General features: G+C 42.1%; 1 protein-coding gene and 1 pseudogene across 1 annotated transcript in view; both read left to right on the top strand.

Annotated features, from left to right (window-relative positions):
- Window positions 1-19,272, top strand: part of Chrnb3 (cholinergic receptor nicotinic beta 3 subunit) — a 34,278-nt gene extending 15,006 nt beyond the window's left edge. The window contains exons 3-6 of the mRNA XM_004633112.1: window positions 438-482; window positions 15,359-15,468; window positions 15,705-16,587; window positions 19,138-19,272. Of these exons, the coding sequence (XP_004633169.1) occupies window positions 438-482; window positions 15,359-15,468; window positions 15,705-16,587; window positions 19,138-19,272 (1,173 nt within the window). The remainder of the gene's footprint in view (window positions 1-437; window positions 483-15,358; window positions 15,469-15,704; window positions 16,588-19,137) is intronic.
- LOC105742427 lies at window positions 7,359-7,808 on the top strand (annotated as a pseudogene).
- Window positions 19,273-22,687: the final 3,415 nt, after the last annotated feature.

Below are 22,687 nucleotides of genomic sequence, written 5' to 3'. Positions count from 1 at the left end.
TTAGTGGAGGTTTCAGTTCATACTCAGCTGGCTCCAAGGAAGAATGGCACACGGCAGAGGGCAGCCATTCACGGTGGCAGAAAACAGCAAAGAACAGAGGGAGGAGCAGGGTGGCAGCTAGCCAGCCTCTCTCCCTTCCTATACTATATGCAGGCTGTCCACCCCAGGGTAGGTGTAGCACCCACACCCCTAATCCCATTATTGGATCATGAATTAGTCACAAACTCTAGAAGCCTGCCTCAATGACTGCATGAGGCTTTGGGAGGACAACTAGATACAATCCATAATATTAGGATTATGTGCCATTTAAATATTCTTAAAATCTTTTGCACTTTTGAAACTAGGATAAGACTCAAAGAGCTTTTTCTAACACAAAGTGAAAAAGAAAAGTGTAACTTCCTTTCATTTTAATTCTCTTTCTTTGTTATTTTTCATAGGATGAAAAGAATCAATTGATGACAACAAATGTGTGGCTTAAACAGGTAAATTCAGCCCCAGAATTGTATCTGCAACTCACTGATGTTCTCTATTTAGACTGACTTCAACATGAAAAGTATGGATTTTAGAAACCACACTAGGGTCCTCAAGGAGCCATTAGGGGATGGTAGAGAAGCATCTGCTGTTTTCTCTTTTGTGAAAAGCACTGGAGAGCGGTACCTGTACCCTGGCTTAGGGCCACAGATCTCCTTGGGGAGACAATGAGGGGGTAGAACATAGAGAAGATACATATTTTAGTTACAACCATGATGGTTAAAGGCAAGAAAGGACTAAGACTCCAAGGAAGGACTAAGGCTCCAAAGCATGATGTCCTGGCCTTTGTTAGGTACACAGCTTGTGTGTGTGTGTGTGTACATTGGTGGGCTGCAGGAAGTGATGGGGTGAACTGTTGACACAGGCAAGGCTCAAGGACTGAAGGACAAAGCCTTTTTGGAAAAGCACACAGGAACAGGCCATGGTAATGTGTTTGTCTGCTAACTGCAACCATTGATCTGGGAGGAATTTGGGTGCGAGTCACAGAGTCTTCAGCTGTGGTACTTATCTTGCTTTGAGGCACCAGGACTCTACATGCCACTTGCTGGTTTTGGTCCTGGCCTTTGGCCTGGGAATTAATGTCCCCAAGTCTGCCCATCCTTGCCATGAGTCACTTAGGCCTGTGACAGACTCTCAACTTACTTTGTGCCAGCTATCACTGTCTGCTTCATACCACCTCAGGCAGATCCTCAACAGAGCAGCCCTGATGTCTAGGACTTCCCAGGGCTGCTCCTTGTGCAGAGCTGCTGCTCAGGGTGGGGGTGGGGGTGGGGTGGAGAAGAACCTTGTACAGAGTAGCCTAACCCAGGGGCCCCGGGGGGCTTAGAGAAAGAGACGAGATTCCAAGTGGGGCCTAAGTTCATTCTCTCCTCTGATCCTCCACAGGAAGAGTGTTTCCAATGCCTCTTGTCACTCCCTGACCTCCACAGGAGGGAATAACAGAGGCTTCCCTTCAGCTTCCAAGTCCACAGAAGCCCAGGCCCATAGTGAGTGCCTGTCTTCCCGACAGAGGTGTTCTGGGTGTTCCTCAGATGAGTGTCACCTATCCCCTGTCTCTTGAGGCCAGACATTTCTGTGGGGAGGAGCTTGCTCTGAAGTTATCAGTAAATAGTTGCCTTTCAAAAGCCAACTTTACAGTGTTTTGAGAAAAGAGAAAGCACAAGTGACTGAGTGTATAGAGCTTTGGCTTCCTTGCTTACTGTCTATTTCAGTTTTGTTAGCTATTCTTTTTTAAAGGAACAGTCAGATGTTGCATGATCTATCTGTAGATTTCCAATATTCCTGATCATATATTATATCTAGGTTATACAGATATAATACTTCTCATTTGCTTATACTGGAATACATTAATTATCTATTGAGACTCTGGAAACAATGTTCAGTTGTTTCTGACAATGGTTTGTAAGGATCTATGGATAAAAGAAACAGAGCAGGTTCCTAAGTGTCCTTCGATGTCATTAAATTTTTCCCACCCAAAACATGAATCAGAATTAGAATTTTTTTTTTTTTTTTTTTTTTTAACCAGGGATTGAACTCAGGCCCTTGCACTTGCCAGGGAAGCGCTTACTCCACGGAGCCATCTCCCCAGCCCCTGAATTAAAAAATTATTATACATTTTACTACTTTCTTTTCCCATTAGTAGGCACGATAGCAAGTGGTAAAATGAATCTGTGTACTGTTTTACTTACAAATAAAAATATCCAGGAAAAAACACTGAGGTGGAAATTTACATATGAAAGTGCAATTTATTTTTTTTAAATTTTGGTATTTTAGGGAAGGGTATAGAGGGTGTTCAGTGTCTCACTACTAGATCGGACTTATAGTGATCTTCCTGTTTACAACCTCCTAAGAGCTGGTATTACAGGTGTGCATCACCATTCCCAGTCTCAATTGCTATCTCAGCACACCCTGGGGGCGGGACCGGCACAGCAGGCTCGGGGACTGAACCCCTGGCCCCTGCACCTGCTTGTAGGTGCTTTAATCTGCTGAGCTGTTTGGCTGGCCCTGAAAGTGCAATTTAAATAAACATATCTCACAGTATACCCATCTCATTCTTCAGAGATAGAATATTAGACTTTTGCAATTTAGAGGCTGTGGAAGTTAGAGTTCTTTGAGTTCATAAAGACCAATAAGAAGCTCAACATTTGTGCTAACACAAGAGAATAGAAGCTAGGATTTTATCTTAAAGTATAAATATGTTTAGGAAGTTAAAAAAAGAACAAACAAGTAAACAATAAAACCAGATATGGCGGCACTCACCTGCAATCCCAGCACTCTGAAGACTGAGGCAGGAGGATCTCAATTTCAGCCCAACCTGGATAACTTAGCGAGATCCAGTCTCAAAATCAAATATAAAAAGACATGGAGAGGTAGTGCCTTACTAATAAAAGCAAAGAAAACCTTCCTTCTTCTCACAGACCTTCTTTTCAACTGCTTGATGAAGCTAAACTCTTAATTTCTTTCTGTAGGAACTTTAATTTTGAGATAGTGGGTGTTTATCATTTTTCTTGCAGTTTTGAAAGCCAATCATTTTAGCTGAAGAGAATAGGCTTGGACAGAAAGGGGTGGAAGCCACAGCTCTCTGGGCTTTAGCTACAGCTCTCAGAATGACTTCCACCCAAGTCACTCCCCCAAACCACAGTGGTCTGGAAAGCTCTGTCACATCAGGACTAAAATCCTGACCCCCTCACCCCAAAGAAAGCGGGAGGAGCCACCACCAAGGAACAAGTTGACAGGCGGCTGAGTTAGGCTCACATAAGCTATGAGATGAATGGGCTTTCGCTGTATTTAATTTGTAAAGGCTGTTCTGTCCCCTGGTTAAAGCTGCCAACCACCTGAATGGACACTGCCCTCATTTCACCAGGAAGAGCCAGGGCTTCCTGGCTGGCACCTGGGTTTCCTATCCTCTGGCAAAGGCCCTTTCTGCCACACCAGCCTCCCTGCTAACCCGAAGGTCTGCATCTAAATCCTAGGAGCAGCCAAAGTAGGAGAAAGTGAGCTTCCCACACCACATGAATACAGAGAAGGTGCTCAGAGCCACATCTGTCCACCTGGACTGAGTTTGGGGTGGGAAACGTCACAGCGGACACAACCAACAAGTACCGATGAGTACTGTGTTGTGGTGCAAACTGCAGGGGCCAAAGAGGAAGGCGCTCCTGTGGGTGGACAGTGCACAGAGAGAAGGCTGCAAACCAGCAGGCATTTAAACTTGACCTTGATTCACTTTTATACTTTCCATGTTTGCTTTCATAGAGCTAAAAGGATGAAAAAAGTGACAGACACAATAAAAGGTATAGAGCTGTGGCTCAGTGGTGTAGTGCTTGTCTAGTACGTGTGAGGCTCTGGTTTAATTTCCAGTATCAATAAGAAAGGAAGTGAGGAGAGGGACAAAAAAAGAAAATAAAATGGATAGTTTAAGAAAAGTACCACTGACTTTTTCAGAGGTTACCTCTAGAGAAGCTAATGACAATCCTGCACATTCACTGAGCACTGTGCTGTGTGGCCATAGGATGAGCTCTCTAATTCTCCCAGCTCCTCTGTAAAGTACCTTCTGTTGTCATGTCCCCTTTCTTCTTTACCCCAAGGACTGGAGGCTTGTTGTGACCTGCCCCCGGGTCATTGCCAGGAACCGGCAGAAATGACTGACTGCTCTCTCAGCACTGCTGCTGGGAAGTCCCTTTCCTAAGCCTGACTTTCAAGGCTTCTGGGACTTCTTGTGCAGCAGGAACCAAACAATGTGCAGAAGACAAAGAAGTTAGGTTCACTACATCTTCCATTCACTCAGTAGGGTCCACTGAGAGCCAGGCACTTTGGCAGAGCCGATATATTGGAGATAAAGTCCCATTCATCCCTTCAAGGAGAGGACAAAGCATTAAATATTTAAAAAGTAATCACTTGCACTGTTTACATGATAAACAATACAGAAGGTCTTGTAATAATACAAAAAACTACCACAAGGCAGGGAGAAAGGGAAGTTCCTGAGAGGAGATGTTTACATTGTATCTTACAAGACAAAAGGAATTCTGCAAACCAAAAAGGTATAGAAGCTACAAACCACTGAAGTCCTGTTCCCCATAACATGACTCCAAAGCTGCCTATCCATCCCAGAGTACTGCAATCCGAATGAAGACAGAAACTCCTACCCTCTGCTTTCTTCATTTCCCTCCACGCACTGACCAGTACTCTGATCTGTAACTGGACAAGGAATACAGTTCTACCCTCTGTTCTGTAGAGTGTACGTGCTTGGGGCCTTCTCTCTGGCTTTGCTTTTGTTTTACCTAATCCTCCTGTCTAATCCTGTTTCCACAGCTGTCCTCTGGCACATGTAGACATTCTTTTTCTATCCTTTCAACCAAAGACCTTCGTAAGACACAAATCTAGTGACATCCCGAGAAAGATTTCCACATGAAGCTATTTTTATATTATTGATTTTATTTTGCAACCTCATTTTCTTTCCTCCTTTGTGCTTCCAGTGAGTAATCCAAACCCTATAAACCATAAATATATTATTAACATTGACTCACAAACACTCACGAGGAAGGATTCAGTGCCCTAGCCTGTCAAGTTGCACCTCATCGCGCTCAAGGTTAGGAAACTGCATCACAAGCACCTTAACAAAGGAAATGGAGCATGAGACCAACTTTCTTTCTAATGCCACAAGAGCAGGACCCTTTGCCTTGATGCTTTCATATTGGTGTGACAATGGATGCAGTGGTACTCAGGAAGCGCTCACTGAGCACCTGCTCCAAGCTGGGTGCTGTGCCAGACTGTGAGCTGGACAGGGTTGCAAATGAACAGGAATGAAATGATAAGAATTCTCAGTGGCCAGCACCCTGTGCATGAGACACAGATGGCTTTCCTGTCCCCACAGCAACTAAGGAAAACGCAGCTGCTGAGAGACCTGTCAAGGTCAGCACCTTAACTGGTAATATTTCTCCAAAAGCTGAGTTCTGTTTTAGAGCAACAAAAAGTTGAGTAAACACAGTGAAGTCCTATTTAGATAGAACCTTAGAGCTGGTTGTTGAAAGAAAATAAGAAATAAACTAGCTACGGAAGGGTCAAGTGTTGGGACTAGTGATCGTCCCAAAAGTCTATCATCCGTGCTAAGAATGGCACTTCTAAGCCCAAGAACTTTCTGGCCACCTTTCTCTCCTCCTCCTCTGACCTTGGATTTTTTTTTTTGAGTGGACCCTAGATAAGAATTGAGTGTGTCCCAAGGTTGACTACATAAACCTGAGCAAGTCATTCCACCTCTGACCCTCAATCTCTTCATCTACACAACAAGCAAATCTCAGCTCACAGGGCTGGGTGGAGGTGGAGTGAGATCATGGGTATCCATGTAACTAGCTCAGTAAATGTCATTTCTTTTTCCCATCTCCCTAAGCTTTTCCATCCTTAATGACAAATCACATTTCTCAGTCTTCACAAGTCATGGGATCAATGAGAATACGAAGTATATGATATATCAGGCTGTTGCCTTAAGATGAAAATGAACCAGCATTGACTTGATTTGAAGACTTTCTTATCTAATTGAACTGAGGATGTCCAGGACATCCCAAGCACACAAAGCAGAGCAATGGCCAGAAACGCAATCATAGAGCATTAACCGGCAGGAACCAACTTGAAACGTGCTTGAGCCAATGGTCCTAGGCTACAGCCTTGTGCTTGCTACTGTGCTGACCCCTTCAGGGGTCTGTAACATGATTGCTTCAGCATCTGAACATAGAAAGGGTACAGTAAAAACATCCCCCCAAAAATAAGCCCCAGTGCCCCAGTGCAGAGCTCCTATGTAAAGGCCCTCACAGATCTGGGAGTTCTGAGGTGAGTCAGGAGGAGGGGGCCCTACATATCCAGAATGTACCTGTCCACTGCCATAGAATTTGTAAACACTGAACACTTCATTGCATTAAATTTATTTTAAAACATTATTTTTTCATTAATAAGTAGGTTTACCACAACTCTTCGCTTTATAAACTTTTAAATTTATTTTTGCTTTTCCACTCTCAATGTAATAGCAGTTAGCTTAAAGCACAAATTGGTGGCATGAAAGTACAAAAATAGTTCCTCATATCATAATTCTATAATTTTTTCTATTAAAAATACATACGATTTTACTTTTAAAATGCTTTTGTTAGAAACTATGATGTTGGTGCAGGAGGAGGTCCCCAGGGAGTAGGGCCTGTGCTTAGAAGAACTGAAGCTTTGGTTTCACCCCTGTTGCCACAAAACAAAAGAAAACAAAAACACAGGGAAAAGCCAAAACTTTAAAAGCCAAAACTTACAGTAGGCTTTCACCTCCTCCTGTCCCAGTGAGGGTCTTCAGGCGTAACATAAGCTGGGCCCTGCTATGGCTATGGAAACTGCCTCCTGGAGTTCTTCAAGGGCCTGCCTTGAAGGTGCTTTCAGCTAAATACACACACGTCTCAAGTTGTGATGAAAGAGTGCAGTGTGGTGAGCACATGGGCCAGGAGCACCATCACTCACGGTTACCGGGGATCATGCATTGCATGTGCCACACTCTCATATGACCAGCGGCTCAGCGAGCGTGTTTACACCAGCATCACCACCAGTATCACCACAAATGTATGGGCGATGCATTGTGCTGTGATGTTACCACAGCTGTCCTGTGGCTAGGCAGGAGAAATTTTTCAACGTTGTTGTAATCTTTGGGACCAAAATCATGTATGCATCCTGTCATCCACCAAAATGGGGTTATGAGTTTAATCTATTCATTTTTGTTTGGTCTTAGTATTAAAGGAAGAATAATTGAGAGATTTAAAGTGAAAACGTTTTACAATTTTGACATGATAAACATTTATGAGGTCGCCCTCTTTCTCTTCAACGAGGCGGCCGAGCAGACGCAGACATGCAGATCTTTGTGAAGACCCTGACGGGCAAGACCATCACCCTCGAGGTTGAGCCCAGTGACACCATCGAGAATGTCAAAGCCAAAATCCAAAACAAGGAGGGCATCCCCCCTGACCAGCAACGTCTGATATTTGCCGGCAAACAACTGGAGTATGGGCGGACCCTCTCTGACTACAACATCCAAAAAGAGTCCACTCTGCACCTGGTGCTTCGCCTGCGAGGTGGGATCATCGAGCCATCCCTGCGCCAGCTTGCCCAGAAGTACAACTGTGACAAGATGATCTGCCGCAAGTGTTATGCCCGCCTGCACCCCCGTGCTGTCAACTGCCGCAAGAAGAAGTGTGGCCACACCAACAACCTGCGCCCCAAGAAGAAGGTCAAATAAAGCTCAGCCAGCCCCTCGCCCAGAAGGGCACCACCTGCCCAACGCCTGCAGCCTTGGGGCCTGAATAAAGTTTCCCTCCCTTGACTAGAGCAAAAAAAAAAAAAACATTTATGAGTGCTAGTTTACATAATATAGGTAAGCACAAAAGACAATTTTAAGGGGATGCAGATTTGAAATTGCACTTTTCTAAAGTAAGAAACTTAGACTTGGAGCACTTTTCCACTTTTTTTCTGAGTCAAAGATTAGCTCTGACATTTGGCTTGGATTATCTTGGCTCTCCTACTTCCTGCAAAAATACAGCTCTCAGCATCTGCAGTGCGAAGCCAATGTTTGTCAAGGGCTTCAAGCCTTGGTAGAATGTGCTCCACAAACATGGGGCATTATTGCTAATCTGTCACTATGGAGAGGAAGAAACAGAAGGTTAATCTCCAGGTGTGGCTAGGGTTTCAAAGAACATGTATAAGTGAACAGAAAGTCCCACTGCACTGTAGCAAAGAAGACAGAGGACTTGAAAGTGTGTGTAGTAGTAGTACCCACCTAGGAGGCAGAGGAAGGAAGATTGAAAGCTTGAGGCCAGGCTGGACAACTAAGTGAAACCCTATCTCAAAAGGGCAATGGGAAGCGAGAAAAAAAAGAAAGGGTGGAGAATGTAACTCAGTGTGAACACGGGGTTAAATACCCAGCACCACCACCACCACCAAAGAAAAGAATCACCTTCCCTCTCTGAACAGCTATTCTGCATCATGTGGCCAAACTACCTCCTCTACAGCATCTGTTACCAGAGGCAGGTATTATTTGTCAGGTCACTTGTTTGTTGTCTGAGCCCCATGTTATGGCACCAGAATCTGTGCTCAATGAATGGTTCAAAAACCTGGAGTCCCATCTCCACTACCTGTCTTGTTATAGCCAGTGACAGCTATGAACCCTGCTGTTAGAAGTCTTCCCTCTAGGGCTCACCCCAGTTCCCTTAGAACTATTCATGAAGTTGGGGTGTGTCTGTTGCAGTCTGCCACAGGTGAAGAAGCTGAAGGTTTTAGATTTTCTCCCTCCTTTACAGTGCAGAGCTCTGCACAGGTGAGGCCTGGCTGTGTCAGGAAGAGAACCATAGGGGCTCCAGGAAGCAGGTGGCTTTGTTTCCAACAACCTCTTTGCTTCAGATGGAGCTCCAGGACTGGGCTCACTAGGTTGCTCAGTGACATTAAAGATGACCACCCGAGTAATGGGCTTTATCTCAGGCCTGCTGCTGAGTACAGCCTGCTGGACTGTGTGCTGGATTCTCCTGGGACCTTCCCAAGATAGCTACAAGCCACAGGAAGACCTGACCCAGCCTATCCTCAGCCGGAAGAGAATTTTTCAGCTTTTACAGTCTGGAAAGGCCAGGGGAAGCTGGCTGATGTTTAGCTTAGTCCAGTGCTTGGGCTCCCTTCTCTAGGCCTGGCTCCGTTCTCTGGCTGACTCCGTTCTCATCTAGGCCTGCCCTAGCAGGGTGGCTCCCATCTCCAAATGCTTCCAGTGTTCAAAGAAAGCAGCCAGCCTATGCTGCCCTGGAGGCCCCTCACCTCTCCTCCTCTCTGCATGGAGGCTGGAGCGCAGGCTGTAGTGATGTTCAGGCCCTAGTGCAGCCCAGGGAGCAGGGAGCTCCCAGAGCTGCTTCAAAGTGAGAGGGAGGCGAAGCGCTGTGCGTCTCTACCTTACTTCCTAATCCAGTTTCTTCCTTATTCTAGGAAGATCCTTTTTTAGGCCGCTTCCTTCACAGGCTTACTCTGGGATCAGCCGATGGCTCCCATTAACGCTTCGATTTCCGCTGAGCTCACCAAACTTGGACACAGTGTAACAAGCTCCTTTGCAAGCATAATTCTACCACCTTTTAGCACCTATTTTTCTTTTCTTTTTTTCTTCAGCATTTAGGACAGGGCCTACAGGGTCTCACTGTGTAGATCGGACTCGTACTGATTTTCCTGTTTTCAGCCTCCCAAGAGCTGGGATTCCAGGCGCGTTCCAACATGCCCAGTCTCAATGGCTGTCTGAGTGCGCCCCGCGGGCGGAGCCGGCACAGCACGTAGGGTATCGAATCCCGGCCGCTGCGCAGGCCGACCCTGTAGCACCTATTCTATTTACTATAAAGGCCAGTTTTCTGTTTTATTATTGTCTTGGTTTTCTTTCTCTAACAGAAGAGAGATGGGTGTGCTGTTTTAGCCTGATTCACAGTTGCTAAGATTTCTAGGAATTGGGCAGCTGCAATGCCTGTCAGCGCTGACTCTTGAGGCTTACACGCAGCAGGCAGAGGCTTTTTCCACTGGAGTGTAGTCTGAGGAGAGGTAAATGCTTGCAGGATCTGGCTTTGATGGAGCATCAAGGCCACCAGGCTGCGCCCTCCGGGGAGTACATGAGAGTCAGAGTGGAGAACAGGCGCTGTCACGGGCTGGGGTCTTGAATCCTGCTCCACGCACTGCCTCATGGTGCGGCCCCGAGGTCTCTGAGCACAGCAGCCTCACCCAGTACTCCTCTGATAACAGGGAATATTAAAAATTGGCAAATATAAAACATTTGGGCCAATGCCTCACTGATACCACTATCAATAACAGTGTCTTAGTTTCTTTTCTCATTGCTGAGATGAAATACCTGATATCCAAAGTTAAAGGAGGAAAGGTTTATTTAGTGTGTTCTTTATTTTTTAGTACCAGGAGTCGAACTCAGGACCTTGCACTTGCCAAGCAGGTGCTGAGTCGCTGTGTTATAGTCCCAACCTCTGGCTCACAGTCTGTAGTGGTCACCACCCTGCTTGGAGCCAGGCATTGCAGAGTATACACACTCCAAGACCACATCTCCTTTTCCCTCTTCTTATTCAGGCTGTTAGCACTCATACCCTTACCCCTAGAGTCCTTGACCCTAGCCTTGCACCATGACTCAATCCCAGAATCACACACTCTACATCCACCACCTCTGAAAAATTCCTACTATGACTGCAGGAGGCTTTGGGGCACATCTAGGCACAAGCCATAACAGATAATAATTTTTAAAATTACTATTACCATGGCCATGATTAGTAATGAAAAGAATGGTTTTAAAGTATGCCATAGTTTTATTTGAAGAATTACTAAATATTTCTCCATAGCTGTTACTGATCTCCCAGCTTTTTCTTTTTTCTCTTTCTTCTTTCTTTTTTTCTTTCTTTCTTTCTTTCTTTCTTTCTTTCTTTCTTTCTTTCTTTCTTTCTTTCTTTCTTTCTTCCTTTTTTTAAAGACAGAGCATTGTGAAGCAGCCAAGTTGCCTGGGCTAGGCTCAAACTTGTGATCCTCCTGCCCCAGCCTCCCAGAGTGCTGGGATTACAGCCATGTGACATCATCTCTAGCCTAGCTCTTTTTTTTGTCCTTTTTGTGGTGCTGGTGATGTAACCCAGGGCCTTGTGCCTGCTAGCCCAACATTCTACTATGGAGGTACTTCCCTATCTTCCACCACAGAAAACTACTTTATCATGCTAAGAGGAAAATCTGTGGGGTTTTCCCACTCTTATGATTAGTCCAAAAAAATGAATCAGATATGTGGAGATTCATAAGAACAGGCTTTCACCTCTACAAATGAAAGATTTTTTTAAAAAAACATATTGGTAGCAGCAAAAGCGTAAAGGACGTGCCATCTATTTCATTGACTTCGCAAACTTTTGGAGCAAGCTTGAACTGTCTTCTAATTTGCATTCAGGGATCATCAAGAAAACATCAGAACTGCTTTCTCCTCGTCAACATATTCTCTTCCATATGGCACATGCCTCCTGATTTTTCTCCTATAAGAAGTAAAAGATGATACACTACTGTAATGCAGCATGGCCACGTGAGGCTGACCCAGAAGCACAGGCTGGCTGAACATTTGTAAAAGCAATCAGTGTAGTACATCATATTAACAGAACAAGAAAGAATAACCATACAATAAAGAAGAAAAATCGTATTGCAAAGAAGAAAAGCTCAGTAATTGCTAAGAAGATTTTGCCAAAATTTGGCATTCATTCACGATTTTTAAAACTCAGCAAGCTAGAAACAGATAGAATCTTCCTTAATCTAATAAAAATGCATTTACCAAAAAGTCTACAACCAAATATATAATCCTGAACAACTTAATAATTTCTCTCAAAGATCAGAAGCAAGGTAGGAATGTTCGCTGTCACTGTTTCCCTTTGCTGTCATAATGGAAAGCCTAGCCAGTGAATTAGGGCAGGGAGGAACAATAAATGGTATTTACAATGGAAAAGAAGAAATAGGACTATGTGTAAATGATGTAAAACTATACACAGAAAATACACTGAAAAGCTTCTAAAATTAAGGAAGCTAAGCAAGGTCATAAGTTATAAAGTCAATATATGAAAGTTAACTGTACACTTATGTCCGACTAATGAACAATAGCATTGAAAAAAGTGGACTACTCTGGTAGAAATGTAATTAATATGTATAATGCCTGTGACCTGAAAATTACAAAACAAAATTGGAGAATATTTAAATAAATAGAAATATAAATGATATCCCAGGGTTGAAAGCTAAATATTATGATGCTATTTCTTCCCTTCAAACTAATCTATATATTTGAACAATCACAGTTAAAGTATCATCAGAACATTTTTGTATGCAGTAACCAGATTTTTAAATATATATGTGAAATGTAAAGGAGCTAAAAGAGCCAAAAGCTTTTTTTTAAGAGGAAACATTTTGAAGGCTCAAAGCTGAGTTCAAAACTTATCCTAAAGCTATGGTAATCAAGACTGTGATAGGGGCCAGGGAGATAGCTCAGTAGAATAAATGCTTGCCTGGCAAGTGCAGGGGCCTAAGTTCAATCCCTGGTTCTGCAAAAAGACTGTGATAATAGGGAAAAGACAGACACACATACCAATGAAACAGAACAGAACTCCTTCACGAACAGGCCAAGCACATATATTATGATTGATCTTTGACAAATGTGCAAGGTAAGTCACTGGAGAAAGTGTAGTCTTTTCTATAAAAGGAGCTGGAAAAATTGATCATCCTTCTGCAAAAGGAAATGGAACACATGTACCTTAAAAAAAATTAACCAAAAGTGGATCTTAGACCTGTAGAACTGTGGATGGACGACATTTTAAGAAAAAAATGTGTAAGATCTTGGTGAGTTGAGTTAGACAAAACTTTCCTTACACATGACAAAATCTATACAAATAAATTCATAAAATAAATTCTGAGAACTTCTGTCTTGTGAAAGAAGACCCTGTAAAAGAATGAAAAGGAAGACAAAATGTGAGCAAATATTTGTAAATGAAACATTTGACAAAGAGCTTTTATCTGGAATATATAAAGAAGTCTTAAAAACTCAGTCATAAAAAGAATAACGTGACTAAGAATATGTACAAGATTTGGCTGGGCTCAACCTCCCAAGTAAGTCTGTGCTGCCTGCCTGGCTTCTGTTCGAGTGCACGTCAAGGGCTACAAAGAGAGGACATGTCACATCTATTCTAGTATAGGTAAAATTTTAAATGGAACAAAATTAAGTGCCAAAGAAGATCAAAAAAAGAAGAAGAAGAATTTTTTTTTTTTCTGTATTTTAGGGAAAGGTCTATAGAGTGTTCAGGGTCTCACTACTAGGTCAGACTCATAGTGATTCTCCTGTTTATAGCCTCCCAAATGCTGGGATTACAAATGCTCACCACCATGCCCAGTCTCAATTGCCATTGCAGCGTGCCCCAGGGGCAGGGCCAGCACAGCAGGCCCGGGGATCAAACCTCCGGCCCCTGAGCCTGCTTGTAGGCACTTTAATCTGCTGAGGTATTTGGCCTGTCCAGAAATTTTTTTAAAAGAAAAAGAAGTGGAACTCTCAAACACTGCTAGTGGGAAGGGAGTGATTCAGCTATTCTAGAAAACTGGTAATTTTGTGTAAAGTTAAACATACACCTATTTCACCTATCCAGGAGAAATAAGAACTTATTTTACTTAATAAAATATGTAAAAAGTTTGCAGTGGTTTTATTTATAACAATTCAAATCTTGGAAGAACTCAAACGTCACCCTGATGAGTGAATAAGCTGTGCAGTGGAACGTGGCTCCCAGTAACAATGAACATAGACACGACACCCTGAAGACGCCACACACCCGCTGAGTGACAAGACCAGCGGTCTGTATGCTGTGAGACCACAGCAGTTATGAGACACTCTGGAAAAGTCAGACTTATGGGAAGAGAAAAGAAACCAGTGGTTTTGTGGTGGTAAGTCGAAAACCATCATCTTACTGTGGGAGTGATAGTACAACTATTTATGTATGAAACTGTACTCATAAATTCAGTTTTACTGTAAGTGGAAGTGAAGCAAGCAAAAAATGCAATTTTGAGTTTTCTTTTGCATTTCTGAGATTCAGATCTGCTGGTGTTAGCAACAGTCTCCTCAGCAAGAGACAAGTTGTTCCTAGGAAGAAAATTGTATTTGCCTTCAAAATTGACAGAGAAAATAAAGAGAAGCCTGCAAGCACTTATTAAATATGGAAAATATTTCATTAATTTGATTTTTAATTTGCCAATCTTTGTATGAATTATTTTGCATGAAGTCATTTTTACTACTTAGATTCTAACTCTTTGGAGATCCATACTCTTCACAATTTGTTCTTCAGTGATCATGTCTCATGACTAGCTTCACAGGAAGAAAATGTCTCCTCTGGGATCTTCACTCCAGCATTTTTTCAGCATCATACATATTTCAGTATTTATCACTTAGTGAAACTCGCCCATCTGCTGGCTCTTGATTTTTTAATGGCGAATTTGGCATCCTGGGGCCCCGGGAAGTTCACACTGCGCACATCCTCCTAATGCCTCAGATGTCATTTGCCATCATCCGCATGACTGCCCATCTGTCCTCAGGAGGGACAAGATAATGCAAGTTTTATTTTTAGGTCAGGTTTCATAAGAGTTTGAATCCAAAACTTAAAGTTCACTTCTGCTATGACTAGGTCATCCGAACATCACCCTTGAAACCTCCCTCATCTGGTCACCATATTGTCAGGGTTATTAATCTGGCTAGGTCTGCCCTCATAAAACATGTATCAAAAACTCCCACATTAAGTGATTTCTTCATCATGAGAAAAATACATAAGCATGTGGAGTCTAACAGTAATCCAGCCTCTGGCGTGGCTGAGGCTGAAATTTCACAAGTTCAAGCTTGAGCAACTTAGTGAGAGTCTGTCTGGAAAATCAAAAGGGATGGGGATACAGCTCCAGAATGCCATGCCCCAGCATTGAGTCCCTAGTAGAGAGAAAGAGAGAAAGAAAAAGAGAGAAAGGGCAGAGAATGAGAACCCATGGCAGTTGCTGCTGAGCCACTTCACTGTGGAGGTCGTGGGATTTTGGATATAAATACAAACAGACAAGCAAAGTGTGTGCTGGGGAGGATTGCAGGCCCGGTGGGCTCAGGTTTCTCCCTCCTAGATGCCTCAATTCCCAGGGAGGTTACTCATTTAACCTGGGTGAATTTCTCTTTCTCAGTAAAACAGTGGATTAGTAAATGAACAGAAATACGAAAAGCCCAAGGTGCAACACACTGATTTTCAGAACAGAATGACTGTGTATTCACCTTATGCAGGAATGGACGGACCACAAACTACGCTGGAATCCTGACGAGTATGGTGGAATTCATTCCATTAAAGTCCCATCAGAATCTCTCTGGCTTCCTGACATTGTTCTCTTTGAAAAGTAAGTATCATAGAAGAAAAATACAATGGTTAGCATCTGTTGTAGAAAAGTCTGATTTTGTCAAAATAATTAAAGAGAAATATTCAGCTTTAAGCACTAAATATTTTTTCTTCTTAAAATGTTGCTTGACATTATAGAAGTAAAGTTATAAAATACAAATAGTGTGGTGGTAGGAACAACACTGGAAACTACCAAGTGCGCAGCAAACCACTAAAGTGAAACCCCTTTTGTGGCAGTGCTGATGGACGCTTTGAAGGATCCCTCATGACCAAGGTCATAGTGAAAGCCAATGGAACAGTCACTTGGACTCCTCCTGCCAGCTACAAGAGCTCCTGCACCATGGATGTCACATTTTTCCCATTCGACCGGCAGAACTGCTCCATGAAGTTTGGGTCCTGGACATATGATGGTACCATGGTTGACCTCATTTTGATAAATGAAAATGTTGACAGAAAAGACTTCTTTGATAATGGAGAATGGGAAATACTAAATGCAAAAGGGATGAAGGGTAACAGAAGAGAAGGTTTATACTCATACCCATTTATTACTTATTCTTTTGTCCTGAGACGGCTGCCTTTGTTCTACACTCTGTTTCTAATAATCCCCTGCCTGGGGTTGTCTTTTCTAACAGTCCTTGTGTTCTATTTACCTTCTGACGAAGGAGAAAAACTTTCCTTATCGACATCTGTTTTAGTTTCTCTGACAGTTTTTCTTTTAGTGATTGAAGAAATAATCCCATCTTCTTCCAAAGTCATTCCTCTCATTGGAGAGTACCTGTTGTTCATTATGATATTTGTTACCCTGTCAATTATTGTTACTGTCTTTGTAATTAATGTCCACCACAGATCTTCCTCCACTTACCATCCCATGGCACCCTGGGTAAAGAGGCTATTTCTGCAAAAACTTCCTCAGTTACTTTGTATGAAAGACCATGTGGATCGCTACTCTTTCCCATACACAGAGAGGAGTAATCCAACAGTGAAAGCTAAAGTTCTGGATAAAAAGAAACGGAAAGAAACTAACAATGGAGAAAAGATTCTGGTTGCTTTCTTGGAGAAGGCTGCGGAGTCCATCCGGTACATCTCCAGGCACGTGAGGAAAGAACATTTTATCAGCCAGGTGAGGGAATGCACTCGCAGCAGGGGACCGGTGAGGGCACAAAAGACGACTACTGTGGCATTTATTTATAACACAATGCTATTATTGCTTAAAATGTGACATCATCAGCCATCATCTGTATTCATACCAGTCTTAAAACAAACCCTGACACACAGTAGGGTCTTTATTTATGAATCTTTAAAAAGAAAGTCACAAAAGTATAATGTGCAAAAGGGAAGCAATTATAGACTAAGAGAGATTTTTTATAATTCCTTGATTCCATTTTGAATATTTCAATTATAGCTTTTCTGGTCTTTCTGATAGTTTATCTTCTATTTTTCATGGTATTAGAGATATTTTCTTACGCAGTATTGAGAAACAAAAGTGCAGAAAAATCAGATTTGAAAATTAATGTTAACTTTTCTCTTGTAACTGATATTTTGCTGAGGGAAGAGGATCTGGTTACTTAGCTTATAGATTTTTTTTTTAAATGTGAAGCTGAGAAAATGACCTACACCTGTAGTCCCAGCTACTCAGGAGACTGAGGCAAGAGGAGCACTTAAGCCCACAGGTTTAAAGCCAGCCTGAACAACACAGCAAGATCCCACCTCAAGAAAAAAAAAAAAAAGTATGCATCACAAAGTCAAAACAGTCCTAGGCTCATGTCTCGTCCTTCTGCCATGTAGCTTGGAGACAAGATGCTTAACCTGACCTGTTTTCAAAATCCTTCCTTCTGTGCTGAAGAATGAATGGCAGAATATAAGATATGCACAGTGAGCCCACGGTATATGCTCATGAGTCACATCTCTACAACAATCTCCAGTGTCCAGTTGTTGTATCCTAAAATTAGTGAAAATGAGCACCAATAGCCTGATTCCAGAAATACCCTCACAGAAGAACTGTTCTGGAAATATCTTTTTGTGTTTTGCCTCTCCACTCTCTCAATTGTCCGTCACGGTCTTCATCCACTGTAGTTTTGTTTTTAAAGGACCAGAAATGTGTTGCTATAGAATGAGCATTTCAGCTTGGTCTTTATTTTTTTATGAAACATCAATGCAAAGATTTTTTAAAAAAATTTTAATGCAAAGATTTTTTTTGAAAAATTTAATTATAAAAATAGTACATGAAATTTAGAAAATTCATCAAAATGTAGGTAAGAGGATTAAAGTCACGACTAAACCCATGATTTTGGGTTGGATTTTTTTTAAATACTTTAATGTAGCTCATTTCTGTGTTTCTTCCCAAAGTTTTGTTTCTGACCCTCACTAGGCTCTGAATGCAGTCTGGCTCCATGCCAGCCACTGACCAGCCCCTGATAACGTCTTCCTTTCTATTGTTACAAAATTCCAATGCACGGAAGGTCCTCAACTACTGATGGAGTAACCACCCCAAATCCACCACACTTGGAAACTATCATAAGTTAGAATGTGCGGGTCACCCTTCACCTACACTGATCAGGGCCTGTGGAGCCCCCAGTAGCCTGTCGTCATGGCTGATTCCCTGACTGCCCATGCACTAGAGGTTCCCACTGTGGGCCTTAGCCCTAGGGAAAGGTTTCTAGTGAAACTATATGGTGGGGACCATTTATAAATGGGACTTTTATTTTCCTTTAAAACATAGATCCTACCTTTCTCTCTCAGCCCCCCTCAGCCCCTTGGCCTATCCCTGCTCCGACCTCGCACAAGGCCTCATAACATTCTCCCTGGCTCCTCTTCCTGAAAAAGGCTCTTGCTCTCTTCCCTCCCTTCCTTGCGTGACTGCATTTCACTGGTGGTGCCAACTTCAGCCATGTCCGTCACTCTGCCCTATGCCAGCCATATCCATGTGTGGAGTGGAGGAAAAGACCTGGGACATTTGGCCACAAAGACTCTTAAAGTTATGTTTGTGATTAATTTCATATGGATATCAGGGAACATTGAGGTAAAATGCTAGCTTTTATATATGTAAAAATCAGGCTTTTCCCATTTTAATCAATAATTCTTATGAATACATAAATGATTATATCATTCTATTTTACTTCTTCAGTGTTGATGAGAGTGCTCCTAGACACTCGACTTACAATGTTCCTAGACACTCGACTTACAAACTGTTTTTTTGTTCTTGTTTTTTGAGACATGATCAACAATGTCACTGAATGGAATCTGAACCTGTATTATAGGTGAGCAGGGGTAGGTGTAGGAGTTAGATACACTTTGAAAACTTAAGTGCTGTACTCTGAACATTGCTCTTTTTCAATCTCTGAATGAATTTAGAGCAGTTGCATACCATTGTGAATAAAAGCCATCTTTTTCCTCTCCTTTTTAAAAAATTTTTTAAAAACTCATTTATTTATTTATTTGGTACAGGGTCTTCATACACTTCTCAGACTTGTAGTGATCCTCCTGTCTCAGCCTCCCCAGCTCTGAAATTGTAGGCATGCATCACCATACCCAGTTTCAGTGGCTGGCTCAGTGTGGGGCGCTGGGTTGGCATGGAATGCAGTACTGAGGATTGAACTCAGGTTCTTGCGCTTGCCAGGCAGGTGCTTAGACCACCAAGCTATCTCCTCAGCCTTTTTTTCCTCTCTTACAGGTAGTGCAAGATTGGAAATTTGTAGCTCAAGTTCTTGACCGAATCTTCCTGTGGCTTTTTCTGGTGGTGTCAATCACAGGCTCTGTTCTGATTTTCACTCCTGCCTTGAAGATGTGGCTGCAGAGTTACCATTAGCAGTGAATCTCCAGAGTGGCTCAGAGCTATTCTGTATGGACACAGCCACCTCTTAGATCTGACCACACGCATATGAGTCCAAACTACATGCACATTCCAACATCCCCCTCGGCCACCTGACCGAAATTAAACATCACTTGCTGGGAGAAACCTGCTGTGAGAAACCTGGGTAAATATGGCTGTGTAAGTGAACTGGGGGCTGCAGTAGAGGGAGTTTGGTTTAAAGGAGTCAGAGGTCTCCAGGTCATGCTATGTGGCTCTATGCTATGTGTGGGCAGGGTCCGCTTCTGCCCATGGAAGTTCCGTCTGAGTTGCCACTGAGCTTGTGTAGTGCATCCCCAGCTACATAGATGAACAGAGAAACTGTGCTGGTTTGGAGGATTACCCTGGCACAACGCCTGGCACAGCGCACTTGTTTTGACACAGATTCCAAGATGCACCAGTCAGCTAATGAGCCCCTACCACAGAATTCATTAAAAACAACCTTTTTTTTTTTTTTTTTTTTTATACCAGGGATTGAACATGGGACCTTGCACTTACCAGGCAGGCACTTACACTGCTGCGTTATCTCCCTGCCCCCACCCCCCCAAACAAAACAAAACAAAAAAACCTTGTTTGGATATGGTAAGACTGTTAAGGCAGGCAGCAGCCATGGCTGTTCATAGCTCTCTAAGGGTTCTCTGATGGTGAAATCAGAACCTTTAGTGAGTGGTGACTCCCTTTAAGATCCTGTCAAAATAGCTCATGGTAGAAGCAAAGTCATCTGCTACCAGAGGTAAACTCATTAATATCCATTCATCTTCTGCTAGAAAATCAAAGTAGTAAATAATCTCTGACGATGGTTCTTGATGTCACCACATCTTTTTATTTTTTATTTTTTATTTTAGGGAAGGGTCTACAGGGTGTTCAGGGTCTCACTACTAGATTAGGCTAGTAGTGATCCGCCTGTTTACAGCCTCCCAAGCACTGGGGTTACAGGCACGCACCACCATGCCCAGGCTTAATTGCCATCTCAGCATGCCCCAGTGGCGGGGCCAGCTCAGCAGGCCCGATGTCACCACATCTGATAGAATCCATGCCAGGCAGGGGTCCTCAGGTGTTGCCTTTTGTTTCCCTTCTCTCAGTTCAGGTACATTTCACCCACACCACTCCATCTCTCCCCGATACTCCTGAGGACACTGTGCTCAGATTGGCTTTGCTGTTGCCACCTGGATTTTAGCTCAAAGCAATTTTGTCCTGGTTCAGTTACAAACCCAAATTCCTTTTGGAGCATTTTGTTTCAGGCATAGTTCTTGTAAACAGCTTGCAGATTGAGCTTTTGAAAACCCGATCTAAAACTTTAAACCACTTACATGTATTATTACTATTGATGTGTTTGGTCTCACCCAAGTCTTTAGTTTTATGTTTTCTGTTCATGGCTTTCCTAGTCTTTGGGTTCTTTTTCCTCGCCTTTCCAGCCTTGATTGAGATGGTTCCTTTCTTTAACAGTTGGAAGGTTATGCTTCTATTAATTTATTAATAAACATATTAAACCTTTTTGTCATTGATGCTGAATAGGAGTATCTGTACCTGCACTGTCTACACACACACACACACACACACACGCACACATACACACACATGCACACACACACATACATATAGTATCCACCTCCCTCATCAATTACATCTTCTGTGTTTCACGTCAATCATTAGAATTTTAATTTTAGTCATTTATTTTTATATCATGTGTCTCCTTTTTTTAAGAATCACTTATTGATGGTACATTTTGTCCACAAACACATTGTACATGATTTTGTTTCTTTGTTTACCAGTGCTCTCTATCCTAAGTCTTTCTCTTTCTGTGATTTGCTGGTACTTTAGAGGAATATGTCTTCAGTAATTCCTTCTACTGTGTGTGATGGACCCTTGCAGGCTGACATTGAACTGGGTTCAAGTGACCCTCCTGTGTCAGCCTCCCAAGTGGAGGCTGTTGTAGGACAACAGGCTCATTCTACTGCATCTGACTTCAAGTAATTCTTTTAGAAAGATTATGAGCATGGTAGACTTCTGCAACATTTTTGAAATCAATTTTTACCCTTGTGTTTGAATAATAAGTTGGCTGATTGTTATCCCTGAGAAATATGGTAAGGGTTGATTCTTACCTCTTATCCCTACATGCTTCTATTTTTCTCTCCTGAAATGCTTAAGGTTTTATCTTTGGCCTTTGGAAGTGTCACCATGTCTGTCCAAGTCCAGGACATTCTTTCTTCCTCTGGTTTCACACTTATGACTGATGTCTTCAAATCTTTAAATTTTATTTTCCTGTTTTGTATTTCCTGGCCTCCACCCTCTCTCTTTGCTACTTTTCAAATTTCTGACCTGGGTGTTGCTGGATCTATCCTTCATGTTCATTAACTAATTGACCTTTCTTTCACACTTTTTAATTCACCTATTTTTCTCACTTTTTTATTTTTTCAAAAGGATAAAAAGATCATTACAAATATTAGAAATGATACAGAATTTCACTAAACAAAATGGGGAATTCATTTTGGAATTCAACAATGGTTGTTACGTTGCATATTGTTGTCTTCAAATTAGTTGTTAAGATTACCAGATATAAGCATGTACAATTGGTTAAAAATTATAACAAATTAAAAATAACATAAAAATTTAAGCATTAACTTCTTTCAATAGACTAGCAGAAATTAGTACTATCATTCAAGCTATCCTGTGTATATACATATATGTTTCTTTCTCCCTTCTTTTTTTCTTTTCTCCTTTTCCTCATCTCAGGTATTCTTTCCTTTTGGAAAGAATAGTACCTATTGTACTATTTTACCTATTGTACTCTCAGTACCTATTGTACCTTTTGGCTTTTGTTCACTCTTTCAGGTTCTTACACTAGGGAGGCAATATGATATTTATACATGCACGTATTTATTTCATTTACGAGAATGGTTTCTAGTTCCTTCCATTTACCTATAAAAGCCTCAAGTTTATCTTTTTTATAGCTGAGTAATAATCCATTGTATAAAAAAACATGCCTTTTTATTCATTTCTCAGTTAATGGGTATTTGGGTTGTTTCCAAGATTTAGCTGTGACAAATTGCACTGCTATAAACATGGGTGCACATATATCATTGTGGTATGATGCTTTTCTGGAAAAATATCCAGGACGGCATAACTGGGTTGGATGGGACCTCCAATCCTAGTTTTTTCAGAACTCTCCACACTGATTTCCATTTCCTTGAGCTAATAAAATTGATCTTCTGTAATGATCTATTCTGCTGTCCGGCCCACCTCTCAGGTGGGGGTTTTGTTTGTCTGTTCATGGATAAGTAATAAATTTGATTTCCTAGAACTCTTAATATTTTATGGCTGTCATTCTCCTTGAAACATTTTGGGAAATACTCATTGTAATTACTTTAAAGCA

The sequence above is a fragment of the Octodon degus genome, unplaced genomic scaffold, assembly GCF_000260255.1.
Source record: "Octodon degus isolate 3935 unplaced genomic scaffold, OctDeg1.0 scaffold00051, whole genome shotgun sequence".
NCBI lineage: Eukaryota > Metazoa > Chordata > Mammalia > Rodentia > Octodontidae > Octodon > Octodon degus.
Note: the sequence above shows the minus strand (reverse complement) of the source record. Positions and strands in the feature narration are given on the sequence as shown.